Source organism: Gouania willdenowi, chromosome 20, assembly GCF_900634775.1.
Source record: "Gouania willdenowi chromosome 20, fGouWil2.1, whole genome shotgun sequence".
Classification (NCBI taxonomy): Eukaryota; Metazoa; Chordata; class Actinopteri; order Blenniiformes; family Gobiesocidae; genus Gouania; species Gouania willdenowi.
The window spans coordinates 225,733-240,738 of NC_041063.1; the positions used below are offsets into that span (position 1 = coordinate 225,733).

General features: G+C 37.7%; 1 protein-coding gene across 12 annotated transcripts in view; it reads left to right on the plus strand.

Annotated features, from left to right (window-relative positions):
• The first annotated feature begins 1,327 nt into the window (after positions 1-1,327).
• The window catches only part of LOC114482191 (ATP-dependent 6-phosphofructokinase, platelet type-like), a 53,425-nt gene continuing 39,746 nt past the window's right edge, over positions 1,328-15,006 (plus strand). For 5 of the 12 annotated variants that reach the window (XM_028477321.1, XM_028433848.1, XM_028433851.1 and 2 more), the window contains exons 1-3: positions 1,328-1,588; positions 12,950-13,023; positions 13,871-13,948. In XM_028477321.1, the coding sequence (XP_028333122.1) occupies positions 1,495-1,588; positions 12,950-13,023; positions 13,871-13,948 (246 nt within the window). In that variant the 5' untranslated portion in view covers positions 1,328-1,494. The remainder of the gene's footprint in view (positions 1,589-12,949; positions 13,024-13,870; positions 13,949-15,006) is intronic. The other 7 variants (XM_028477320.1, XM_028433847.1, XM_028433858.1 and 4 more) reach the window with 2 other exon arrangements.

The window sequence follows — 15,006 nt, forward strand, 5'->3', positions numbered from 1 at the left end:
TGTTTACATGCTAGTATTATCAGGGCTTATTAAGTTTTTTAAAAGCCTGTATGTGTCAGCTCCAACTGGAACACACTGACTTTTTGTCATCCTACACATTATTAGCAACCATCCACATGTCCAATCTCTCTAAATAAGATTCAAAATCTTCTTGTCCGTCCCTATACTCTCCAATGGAACCGATTGGAAAAGTAGCCATGATAGCATCAGAGTGAGTTAGCTTCAGCGCTAGCTTCCTAGTTAGCCTCTTCTTTAACGACTCTTAAGCTCTGACATTTACTCTTGTCTTTTTCCGGAATGGTCTTGGGTTAACAGCATCCCATCCTCGTCGCCACTGTAATATTCCAGGATCTTTTATGAGGCTGGAAAAGAGAGGACACGGACTCCACATGGATACAGTTCTTTACGTGTTTAATCCTTATAACACACAGCTTAAACTGTAACCAACAAAATAATAATAATACACTGGGATGGTTTATTTATGCTAAACAATGTAATAATATAACAATATATTACACCTCCTTTATGGAATACCCCTCAGGTATTTTCAGTCATTTTGTGTGTTTTTGTTATTTAATTTATTGTAGTGTATTTGTGTAGTCTTACTTTGTGTTTTTGGAGTTATTCTGTGTATTTTTGTTGTCTTATCATGTATTTTCAGTCATTTTTTGTATTTTTGTTGTTATTTTAACTATTGTTTTGTTAATTTGGTGTATTTGTGCAGTTGCCCAATGTGTTTTTGGAGTTATTCTGTGTATTTGTGTTGTCCTATTATGTATTTTCAGTCATTTTGTGTATTTTTGGTGTAATTTTGTAATTTTTTTGTTGGCATTTTATATATTGGTTTGTTATTTTAGTGAATTTGTGTCGTCTCCCTATGTGTTTCTGGAGTCATTTTGTGTATTTGTGTTGTCCTATTATGCATTTTCAGTCATTTTGTGTGTTTTTTGAGTCTTTTTGTGTAATTTTGTTGTTATTTTCAGTGTAATTGTATCGTCGCCCTGTGTGTTTTTGGTAATTTTGTGCATTTACTGCCGCAAAATAAATTCTCGAGGGCCCCATGTGGCCCCTGGACCGTCAGTTGCTGCGTGTGTGACAAACAAACCCGCTTCTTTTTTCTTTTTTTTTTACGTTATTATTTATTTTTATTTTAAAAACCAGGATTTAACTAAAGTTGCACTGAATGTGACGTTATTTGTCCCGCCCACATTCACGCATTCTTTTAAATGATTGGTTCATTGCTGTGTCGGACCAGAGCCGGATAAAGAGACGAGCTGAAGCCAGCTCTGATTGGCTCATTCCTCTGTCAATCATCTTCACTCTCGTGCTATGCTAATCAGTGACTGGATGCGGAACAGACACGGACACAGGAGCAGAGCAGGAAGGGGGCGTACCGCAGTTGTCCTTCATTTAACACCTTTACAACTGCTTCAAGATACCTTTTTGTTTGGAATACACACTATTTGTGTTTAATTGTATCTAAACGCTGGGAAAATGGCGCAACCAGACACTAAGAAGATCTTCTTTGAGAACCTGTCTGGAGCTGGGAAAGCCATCGCGGTTCTGACCAGCGGAGGAGATGCTCAAGGTAAAACTGACACTATTTCACTTTTTACACAGGGAACGTGTGTGTATGGCGGATGGACATGTCTGCTGTGCTCATTGTGTGCACAGTTCTCACGCAGAGCGTCAGTGTGGTGGAAAATACAGATTCTATGCTGAATTCTGACTGTCGGGAGCGCGCGCAGGCTTCAGTAATCCTTTGAATCTGTGATATTTAGTCTGTTTTTTTGTGACATTCCGTTTATTTTACATGTATAGTTTTTGATTTTCCATCTCCAAAAATAAATCAAATCACAAATCAGATATTATTGCATATCTACCCCTGTGGTTAAAACTATTACTACTTTCTACATCATTCAGGACATAATATGACAGTGTTGTTAGATCTACAGAGGAAATAAAATCACTCCTACTTTACAAAATGCAAACCAAATCAACGATTTAGATAATAATCTTTGATATTTTTTTTTCTTTAAATTAGATTAATTAAAATGACTTTTTTATAACTGATAACTTTTTAATTAATTATGTACGTTTTTTATCATTTCATTCTTTTCTGTTTATTGTTTCTTCTTTTCATTTGTTATAATTATCAAGGCTCCGTGACAAAGCAATTCCCCCAGAAATAGATAAAGTACTTCTGATTCTGATAATAATTATCGATTGGCTGTTACAAATTAATAACTTAAAAGTTTACCCACTGTTTTATCAACTTTACATTGTATAAATATCTTCCATTCCATTGTTAAGAGTTTGAATGTATTTTTTAAAAACGAGTTATATGGATGAAATAGTGTGAAAAGTGACGTATGCGCATGAAAAAAAAAAAAAAAAGGCCGCGAGCCGCTTTTAAAAACGTGAGCACGCTCGCGCAGTCACGTTCGTATCACTATTTGGCACGACACCGGCTAGCTAGCTTGTTAGCATACGTGCTAAGTGGAAACAGTGTCCCCCGGTGTCATGGGTTTGATGGCATGTCGTCGCACTGCAGCAGTTCAGAGATGCTCGCGACAGGAAGTGGTCAATGAACACGTTCTAATGGTTCTATGAAGCCGCAGAGCAGCCACGTGGGTTCTAGAAAGCGTAATTTGTGTCAGTTCTGACTAGAGAGTAGGATGCAGTGTCCTGTGTACGTGATGGACTACACACACACACACACACACACACACACACAGTTTTCTAAAAAGGGGCGGAGCTGCGTCACAGAGGAAACCCGGCTCACGTGATCCGCAGGGGCACGTGCACGGCTGCTGTCACTGCATGCCTCTGCTTTCAGCTCTGATGATGATGATGCTACACACACACACACACACACAATGTGTTCCTACACAATGATTGGTTTTTCAGTTACAGATTAAATAGCGTTATTATGACTTAAATATTAGGGGTGCTGAAAGAAATCCATTCAGAGATATATGGCAATATTACGTTGAGTGATTCTCGGATTGATTCAAAATGCATCCATATCAATTATTTATTTATTTATTTTTATTTTAACTTTTATTTAACCAGGAAAGTGTTTTCCACTACAGGAGACATTATAACTGTGTAAAGAAACACTGAAACCTGGACATGTTTCAATAAAATCTAAAAAGAAAATACTAACTTTCTGCATTTATTTGTTGTTCTAGGCATAAATACCTCAGTTAAGTTGAACTAAAGTCATGTTGGTTTAAAAGTCACAGGCAGATTATATGTTATTTTTTATTTTAAGTTGTTGGCACATGACATGTTAAAGCTAATGTTTTGAATTTGAGCAGATTTTTTCTCCAACTCCACCAAACTCACCATATTTTAACATATTTTCATCACTTTTATTGCCATGTTTTTGCTTCTTTTAATGCCTTTTTTTTTGCTACATTGCTCCCATTTCTGCCACTTCTCCATCACATTTAAATGTCTTTTCTGCACATTTTTACACTTTTAAGACATGTTCGGCTCTTTCCACCACTTTTCCCACCTAATACCACATTTACTCTATAAACAAAAATGTAAATGCAACACTTTTGTTTTTGCTCCCATTTTTCATGAGCTGAACTCAAAGATCTAAAACATTTTCTATAAACACAAAATACATATTTCTGTCAAATGTTATTCACAAATCTGTCTAAATCTGTGAGTGCAGAGATAATCACCCACCTGTGGGGTGTCAGAAAACCAGTCAGTAACTGGTGTGACCACCATTTGCCTCACACAGTGCATCTCCTTCACATTGAGTTGATCAGGTTATTGATTGTGGCCTGTGGAATGTTGGTCCACTCCTCTTCAATGGTTGTGCCAAGTTACTGGATATTGGCAGGAAGTGGAATACGCTGTCGTATACGCCGATCCAGAGCATCCCACACACACAATGGGTGACATGTCCAGTGAGTGTGCTGGCCATTCAACAACTGGGATGCTTTCAGCTTCCAGGAATTGTGTACAGCTCCTTGCAACATGGAGCCGTGCATTAGCATGCTGCAACATGGAGCCGTGCATTAGCATGCTGCAACATGGAGCCGTGCATTAGCATGCTGCAACATGGGGCCGTGCATTAGCATGCTGCAACATGGAACCGTGCATTAGCATGCTGCAACATGGGGCAGTGCATTAGCATGCTGCAACATGGAACCGTGCATTAGCATGCTGCAACATGGGGCCGTGCATTAGCATGCTGCAACATGGAACCGTGCATTAGCATGCTGCAACCTGGGGCCGTGCATTAGCATGCTGCAACATGGAGCCGTGCATTAGCGTGCTGCAACATGGAACCGTGCATTAGCATGTTGCAACATGGGGCCGTACATTAGCGTGATGCAACATGGGGCCGTGCATTAGCATGCTGCAACATGGAACCGTGCATTAGCATGCTGCAACACGGGGCCGTGCATTAGCATGCTGCAACATGGGGCCGTGCATCAGCGTGCTGCAACATGGGGCCGTGCATTAGCATGTTGCAACATGGGGCCGTGCATTAGCGTGATGCAACATGGGGCTGTGCATTAGCGTGCTGCAACATGGAGCCGTGCATTAGCATGCTGCAACATGGGGCCGTGCATTAGCGTGCTGCAACACGGGGCCGTGCATTAGCATGCTGCAACCTGGGGCCAGGCATTAGCATGCTGCAACATGAGGTGATGGTCGTGGATGAATAACACAACAGTGGGCCTCAGGATCTCGTCATTCAAAATACCATCAATAAAATGCACCTGTGTTCGCCTGCTGACACCATAACCCCACCACCACCATGGGCCACTCCATCCACACCACTTCCACACACGCTGTCTGCCATCTGCCCTGAACTGTGAATTCATCTGGATTCATCTGTGAAGAGAACATCTCTTCAACGTGCCAGACGTCATCAAATGTGAGACCATCATGGAGGTGAACATTCTGGATGTGGAGGTCCTGTGCTGGTGTGGTTACACGTGGTCTGCGGTTGTGAGGCCGGTTAGATGTACTGCCAAATTCTCTGAAACACCTTTGGAGACGGTTTATGGTAGAGAAATGAATATTCAATTCATGGGCAACAGCTCTGAAGAACATTCCTGCTGTCAGCATGCTAATTACACCAACCCATTTTTATTTCTGATTAAAACCAGGATTTCCATCTTTAAAATGAGTATAATAATAATAAACTTCCTGGATAACAGTGGATATTATTCAGATAAATAAATACATTTGGTTTCACAGATTTGGTAAAAAATGCCCATTTTTTAATTCTGTACTCACATTTTCAAAATGCTGTTTTCCCATTTGTGTCTCAGTTTGTAAGACAGGCATCAAGCTGAGCTACTAATATGTTTTCCTTAAGTGAAATAATGGAATAATAGTCCATGATTGTAATACTGATGCCTTGGTTAAATGAATGATTCCCAAATACATCCATTGCTCATAGACATGTGTGTCTGCTCACAGCTCAGCACTTTATTGAAAGACTCAACCTGACATGCTTGTCTTTAGATTAGAATTAACCTTTACACCGGACATGGGCAACTGATGCCTGGGGGCTTCATGTACCCCTCTGAATAATTTTATAAAGACACAAAATGACATGAACACACAAAAATTAGCAGAAATACGTAAGAACTACAAAAAACATATAAAATTACAGAAAAATACTGACAATTTGTCCAAAAACAGAAGAGATTTCAAATAAAATATTGAAAATATACAAAATGACAACAGAAATACAATAAAATGACTTCAAAAACACAAAACAAATATAAAGAATGACAAAAGAATATTACAAAACGACAATGAAACACAAAAACACACAAAACAACAACAAAAACACACAAAACAATAAAAATGACTTCAAAACCACAAAAAATATATACAGTTTACAGAATGACAGGAAAATACATAAAGGGGGTATGTTACGAAGCCAGATTACCTCATATCGCGCTAACTTCCAGAATGTAATCAGTGTGTGCTGGACTACGAAGCTTGCTCACGTCTTACGGAGCTAAATCACCATGGAAACTTGTGCTGAATGACTAGCCTGGTCACGAGCAAGTTTCAGGTCGAACAGAGAAATTTGCTCCACACACACACGCACGTCCTAACAAATCTGACGTTGCACACCTTTGAACCAAGCAGCAGCCATGTTGAAATTCTCAGGTCAGTCTGATCCTGATCTGCAGAGATATTTGAGGAACACACACACACACACACACACACACACACACACACACACACACACACACACACACACACACGGTATTGTGGTCAGCTATCTGGATCAGTGATTCTGATCATGGTTCCATGTTCAGTGAAACTGTAAAGGCTTAGAATAAATTTCTATCCCATTAATAACCATACAGTAGGTCACATGTATGGATACTCCCATTTTTATTTGAGATAATGAGATGAAAAGTAGCTTCAGTAGTTAATAGTAAATAAACTATTAATAAACTATTTAGTCTTTTGCACAAATTTGCTTCTGAACATGACATTAGCACATGATTACATTTATATTATAGTGGATGTATTGAAAGTGATGTGCAGCGACTCATTCCTCAGTGCTGAGCATTTTGAAAATGACAAGTCACGGCACGCACAGTGAAAACATTGGGGCCGTTCCCCCCAGAGACGACCAATCAGGATGCAGCATGCATGACAGGAGCTGAACATCAGAGTCAGGCTGTATTGTGCTGCTCTCGCTCCATCCTTTTCTCTGTTTCTACCGGAGAAAGTGACAATCATGAGGAGAAGCCCTGCGTTAATACTGATCTCTAATCCTCTGTTATCATTGGTTAATGTGTATGTTCTTATATCATGTGACCCTCTCCCAGGTTCTTCTATGGAGCATCATTATGTAACCTGGAAGGAAAGGCCATTGGGTTCTTTCTGGAGGAGGGGGGGAGGGGTTCATTACAATTACCCAAAATTATTTATTTCTAGAAAATCTGTTGTGGGTTGATCAGCATGGCTATGGAATCAGATTTGTGTCAAAAAGACATCAAACAAAAGATGAGTTTCCACTTCCTAACTTTTTGTTTGTGATTCTTGACATTTTGCTGTTGATGCACAAGCAAAAAGTGAAGAATGACAAGCAAAAAGTGAAGAATGACAAGCAAAAAGGCAGGAAGTTGAAACACGAGTAATATATTTTATATTCAAGATTACTTTTTTGGCAAAGTCTTACTTTTTATTCAATTCACACATTTTTGTTTGTTTCTTTTGGACAAATCTGATACACAGGGTCTGGTAAATATTTCACATGATTTCCAGAGCAGCACACACCATGGGACAGTTATTATTGTTTTATTGTGGTGCACTTTGCTCAGCTGACGTGCTCTATTAAAGAAAACAGCTGTGTATGTTCTCAGTATTACAGAGTACAATGGGGGGGTACTCCACCTTTCATCAATAAATAATAGCTGAGAGGTGAGGCTTTGATTAGAAACTGCTGATGAATATTAATACCTGCTGAGCCACAGGTGGAATAACTACCATCAGCTCTGTTTGGGTAAAAATACAGATGTGTTAAACCTTTCCTGTTAAGCCTCCCAACCGTGGTCGACAGGCACAGGGGAGATCCGCGTTCTCCAGGGCCGGAAGCTGCTACTCCTCCGGGGGGCTAACACCCGCTCGTCACGCTCGGCAGAGTTGATACCGCCCGCGTATAAGAACCAGGCCGTGTCGTTGTTTCAAGGCTGCACTTTATTCCTCTTTTAACACTTTAACTCCCTAGCTATCTCCCAGTCGCCGTGTAGGACTCTTCCTCGTCTCCGCGTCTCTCTCTCCTCCACACACCTGCGCGCGCTTACCTACGTCACTCACCTGCGCCACTCACATTCACGCACTGAGCTGCCCTACCTTGGACACATCTCACAACAGATGTTTAAACTAGGTCTGGGACTTTAACTCGTTAATTCTGATTAATTAAAATAAATAAAATAATGCACTACACAAAATAATGCAGTTAATGTTTTTTTTTTTTGCACTCCAAACATCACAGAACCGTTCTTGGTATACCATAATACTGATGCACCGTTTAGTTTCCAGTTTTCTGGAATGTTGGTAAATGGACTTGATATTATATAGAGCTTTATAACCACACTGAAACAGTCTCAAAGCGCTTTACATATCAGCTCATTCACCCAATTACTCTCACATTCACACACCAGTGGGACAGGACTGCCATGCAAGGCACTAGTCGACCACTGGGAGCAACTTAGGGTTCAGTGTCTTGCCCAAGGACACTTCGACACATAGTCAGGTACTGGGATCGAACCCCCAACCTCTCGATCAGAAGACAACCCTCTACCACCTGAGCCACAGTCGCCCTATGTTCTGTACTGCTTTCTATTAGAGATGGGCGATATTGACCAAAAAAAATTATCCCAATAATTTCTAGTATTTATCACGATAATGATAAAAATCACGATAAATAAAAACTATAAATAAATTAAAAAATTCACAACTTAGTGTTAACAGGTTCCTTACAAACACAAATAAATGTGAATACATCAACATTAGACACATTTAAAAAGGCTACAATAACTGCTGACTCATACAGCTCATGAGCTGATATTTTATGAAATATATTTGTGCATGTGGATCACTATTAGTGTTATTGTATGTACTTCATTTATTTCATCACTTGAAATAAAATTATTTAAATTAAAAAAAGCACATTATAAGCACAAATAATTTTAATAGTGTTTTTACTGCTGATGAAATATAATTAAAACATATTGCGTTTCACAAATTAGGATAAATGAATAGTGACATTAGTTATTATGCTAATATTTATTTCACACAACGTGTGACATTTTTAAATCAAAGTTTAAGGCACTTTTTTTCTCTACTGCATATGATTGAGAGAGAGATTTATGGTCATGTTGATGATGTAATGTGTTTGTTGATGATTTGAATTGATTTTACTGATGATTTTAAATGTTCTTATTGATTTTAAACAATTGAATGTTTTATCATGTAAAGCACATTGAGTTGCCTTGTGCATGAAATGTGCTATACAAATACATTTGCCTTGTCTTTAGCGTTTATTCTTCCATAAAGTGTTAAATCTGACCATAAACAAATCTATGGCTCTCTGTGGTTTTATGACAGTAAGACGTGTTTTTTTTTAACTGGTTAGCGTTAACTATTAGCTCAGTGTGTCGGTGGGTTAGCTTAGCATAGTTAGCTTTAGTTGAGTTTCCAGTTCATAATCATTGCTCCAGGTTCATCTCTGTCCCCGTGTTTGTAGAACTTTGGATGGATCTGATGGAGGAACTAGGATTGGTTCACTTTGTTGATGTTTATCTGGTTTTAACCAAGTAGTGGTTCATGATGTATCACAGCATAGTAGCTTCTGGTAGCCATGACGAACACACACAGACAGACGGCGGTGTGTGCGGGGGGCGGAGCTTCCGTAAACAACGTTCTGCTCCAGAGGATAAGTTGTTGACAACAAACGGGGGCAGTTTTGGCTCGTAGAACGCGTTTTTTTGGGGCATTCTTGGCTAAATTGAGCAACAAATGGTTCGTGGCTCTTGTTAATTTCAGACATGGGAATTTATTGTCTATATCGAGGGATGACAAATTCTTACAGGTGAGAATGTTTTTTTTACGATAAATCATAAACGATAAAATATCGCACATTCCTACATTCTATTTTAAAACACGAAAACATATTTGTATGCAAAGTAAGGACATAAAAAAACACAATAAATGTTACTTTTGAGTCACAAAACTTAAGATACTTTTGTTTTGCAGAGTCGCAAAAAAAATGGCAAAAAGATATTGAACAGGTACCTAATAATAATTCCAGCTTTACAGATTATTTGTTTATGATTATATATATATATTTTTTTTTAATGGCGATTAATCGCAGTGTTATGTGCAAAATTCAATAATAAATTCAAACGTAGTGTATTACACACTTTTATTTGTAAAGTACTGCTGTATGAACAAAGGTGCAATAACAATTGTCTGTTAAACACTGAACACAAACAAATAAAGTACTTATTAAGAACAGAATTCCCTTTAAACAGTAGTACATAATATATCAGAGTTCAGAGACAGGATGTTGTTCTAGATTTTCTTTGTAGAATCTCAGTAAAAATAAATAAATAAAAAAGTTTGACAATGAACTGCATTAATCCATTCCTCCAACGTTACATTTTCTGACTCTTCTGCACCAGTCGTCTCCAGTCAGAGCAACCGTTGGAACACCGTCGACTCCTTTTCATACAACTCGTGTATTGTTCTGGTGATGGAGCGCCTTGAGGGAGGCTCATACCTGCCGTCATTCCATAAGATCCAAAGAACGTTCCTCAGACCAACATCTGCAACGATACGTATCGACCTGCAGTCTGTAGCTATCCACTTCACTATAGCATCTGTTAGCTTATCTTGCTTTTGTTTATCGATGCTTCGCCCAAACGATGCATCCAACGTGGACAGCTGAATAGGAGTGTGACGATCGATGCGGCCATATATCGCAATAGTTTTCCGCACGATTGATTATCGATATGCTCCCTCTAAGTATTGATTTATTTATTTATTTTTAATTTGGTTTTTTTTTTCAAAACCTTTTTTTGCTTTTTCACTAAAATGTGCAGGAACATCTTCACATAAATGTTACCACTGTTTGTTGAAGGAACCAATATATTGTTTACTGTAATATTTCACTGGTAATAAAGACCCTATTTATTGTTTACATAAAGCACTATTAGAGATACTTATTTGTTTACATTGGTATGTTGACACTTATTTACAGAAATGTTGCACTAAAATAGTGTCACTGTTCATAGGACACTTTTTATATTTAAAGTCTTATTTTTTTTGCTTAATCTTTTTTTTTCTTATGTCAGATTATCGTAGATTGATTTCTGACTGATATATTGATAATCGCAGTATCGTCATATTGTGAGATAATTGTCATCGTGTATCGTATCGTGAGGTTCCCACCCCTACTACTGAAGCATCTGCTGGTTGTTTGTCTGGGTGGTGATTTGGTAGCGTGTGTATTGCAGTGATACTTAGGACTTAAGGTACTCTGGTGATAAGAAAATTATCCAAATGTTTGTCTGGAAGTGATTTCAAATTAAAATGTCCATGTAAGAGCCCAGTACCTTTCTCCTTGTTTCAACATTTCCAATTAGCAATGGACTTTCAAAATAAAATAATTAAAAAAAACTAGGTTAATTTATGATAAAAATACTTGTTGGCATTAATTACTGCGTTAACGCAATAATGCGTTAACTTGCCCAGCATTAGTGTTTAGATGAACTTATTCTATGAGAAAACAAAGCTCTTTGTCTCAGGGTTAGCAATGACAGCTAACATTTGCTAACGCTAGCTAAACTAACTAGCCTCAAGCTCCTTGTCATAATTTGTCCACTTTTACCCTTGGTTTTCCCTCTGTGTGCAGGTCACACAAACTACCCTGCTACTGGGTTTCTTTTTATTATTCATGCTAGCGTTTGTCACCTGGCATCGTATCAGACAGGTTCAACAAATCCACCCAAATACATTCCTGATCTTTCTTTTATTGTTACTTAGTCACATGTTTGTGTTGCTCAGCAACTGTTTTGCAAGCATTAAAACTCCAGTTTCCATTAGTTCTCACAGAGATGTAGTTCTTTTGTTGTTGTCTACATCCCTCTCAGTAAACCTGTCATCCTTCAGAAGGTAAAGTCTGATGTATTCCATCTCATTTAGGAGTTTAAACTAACCCAACATTTATATTCAAGTCACACAACACACTCAGTAAAATCAGTAAACCAGGAAGGCCGGGGGAGGAGCTGGGAAACTTTCAGCCCATAAATGGCAGCGTTCCGAGTCAAAGGAAACATGGCTCTGATTGTATAAACACAATGACACCAGGCTGTCACATGATGCTAATTAAAAAAAAGACTGTTTAATTAAACAGAGGAGCACAGAAGTAAAAGAGGGGAAACAGTCACAGGATGTGGTATAAAATATTTCACTTGTTATATATGTATATTTATATGTTTCAGATGACTCAGAGCAGGGCTGTTAAACTCATTTTAGTTCAGGGGCCAAATGCAGAGCAGTGGGCCACAGATTATTGTCAGTAAACGATGTTCTCAGGTTTGTACTTTAATGTATAAGAGTATTTAGTTTGTAAGGCACCAACAATATCCAAGCAATAAGTGATAAATATCAATCTGTGCTGAAAATTCATTTACATTTCTTTGATTTTGTGACCAAATTCTATTTAATTTGGGGAATAATTTGAAGAAACTTGTAAGATTACTTACAACAATTTGAGATTCAAAGTGATATGAATCATGTGATGTGGGAAAACTGAGCCCCATGAAAAAGTACAGTTTCATTGAATTTGTGTATTTGGACGTACTGGGATATGTACAACTGAATTAGATGCTGATTTTCACTGTCATTTTTATTTTCTCCTGTAGGCAAATTGGGAGATTTAAAGGGCCGTAATTGGCCCCCGGGCCTTGAGTTGGATATGTGATGTAGGGAAAATGGGAAGGTTAGGGAGGAATTATCCTCAAGTTTTGCATGAAATCCAATGCAAAATTTGACACAATTTACGTATTTTTGTACGTTTGCTACATTTTCTAGATGTCACATGTTTTTGAGAGAAAAAAAGTGTGTAAACATGCATTTTGTCACAAAACATGCTTGTGAGATATTTTCATGTCATTAAGGGGCCTGACTTTAAATATTATAAAAGGAAGAAAGAAAACAACAGTTTGGATTGGTTTTTCCATCACAGAATATAAACAAATACAAATCAATAAATCAGTCCTTATCCATTGTTCACACGGTGCCGTAGTTTGACACACACATAATAAACGTGTTTGTGTGTGTGTCATTAGAGAGCTTTACAAATTAGCCTCAGCTAACGACCAAATGTTTTCCTTCTGGTTTCTGACTCGTATATTTTATTTTTCTGCAGGGATGAACGCTGCTGTACGCGCCGTGGTCAGAATGGGCTTATACGTTGGTGCAAAAGTTTATTTTATTCATGAGGTGAGCCTGTGTTTTCACACTTCTGTTAGTTCATAATGACACATTTGATATAAAACATCATCATCCATAGCCTCATATTAACTAAGTGTTCTATAATCCCAAATATTTATCTCATAAGCTTTTACAGTTCAGCTTCTGGCCTCAGTTTTATTCAGATTGACATGTTTTTAGACTTCTCGCTGCATCAATGCTTCACTTCTGACATTCATTATATACAGAACTGTCTCAGCCAATCAATCATTTATTTAGCTGGCATGACCTCATTTCACTTATTTTCAACACATTTCTTAAAACTATGCATTATCAAACACTATAAACTTTATTTATTTTATTATGTTTATTATGTTGAAAAAAAGCATTATAATTTAAGTTTAATTGATGTATATTTTTTCCACTTTGTTGTATATTGTAAGACTAGCTTTTACTGCAACATAACCTGTATCGTAAATACATAAGTTATAGTCCACAATGCATACATGTCTTTAATATCTGACTGGAGATAGTTTGGAAAAATAAGTGTGTAAAAAAGTATGTAAACTGCAAAGGAAAAAGCATTTAATATTCCAGGACATACAGATTTTTTTATGTATTTTTCCCTTTGGTATTTCATGCCAAAATATATAAGTCGTAGAATGTTTATTTTCATGCAGCAAATGCTGAAAAAGCCTCGGGGGGGGGGGGGTGATGTGCTGAGCTATGATCCCAGCACATTTTCAGGACACGCACTTACATAACTGACTTAATCAGATCAATCTCTGACTACATGCACAGTTATTACTGTTCTATGCTTTAAACTTATGTTTTTTATTATCATTATTTTACATTATGTTGGTTTTTTTTCTTACAGGGATATCAGGGTATGGTGGATGGTGGGGATAACATCAGAGAAGCCACATGGGAAACCGTCTCTAGCATGTTACAAGTGGTGAGTAACAGTCACAAGTAGCGAAACGCACACTAACTCAATATCTGTGGCCATCGGCCGAAAATTCACATAATGACAAGAAAATTCATAAAATGACTTAAAAATCACAAATTTAGAAAAAAATACACACAATGACAAGAAAAATACACAAAATGACTAAAAAAAAAACATACTAATTCAGAAAAAAATACACTGAATGGCAAGAGAATTACATAAAATTTAAAAAATGACAACAAAAATGACTCCAAAAAACATACAAATTCGGAGAAAAATATACTCAATGTCAAGAGAAATACATAAAATGACGTAAAAAAACACAAATTGAGAGAAAAATACACACAATGACAAGAAAATACATAAAATGGCTGTAAAAACATGCAAATTCACAGAAAAATACATAAAATTACTCCAAAAAAACATACAAATTCAGAGAAAAATACACATAATGACAAGAAAAATACATAAAATTGACTCCATAAAACACAAAATGACAACAAAAAGACACCATACAAGAATATCAATTCACAGTAAGAGTGTCTATTGCATAGGTGGGCAAACTACGGCCCGCGGGCCACATCCGGCCCGTTGGTCTTTTTAATCCGGCCCGCCGAAGCCAAAATAAACAATTAGAACACAAAATGAACCGTCTCACTCCGTCATTTATCTCCTCAACACCCATGGGAAACAAATGTTCTCCTATTATCCGCTTATGCCCGCCCTTTTCCAGCCTCCCAGCCAATCAACACGCAGAACACATGTAAACAAAGACAAACATTGGCAGAGAAAGTTGCACGTAACAATGATGCCTTCATGGCCATGGGAAACCACAACACTCGTTGAATAAACTATATTGGGTCTCAGTCCGTTACAATATCATAATTATGACTGTATTCCTTTGACTTAGTCCTGTGATGCCTGACATCCTACTCAGTATGGACAGAAAATGTAAGATGAGGAAGAAAGCAGAGTTAGATTGGTCACCGCCATTACACACCTACAAAGAAAGAGAAGAACTTTCTCATGGTAGAAGCAGAAACATAGATATCTGGCCAGATAAA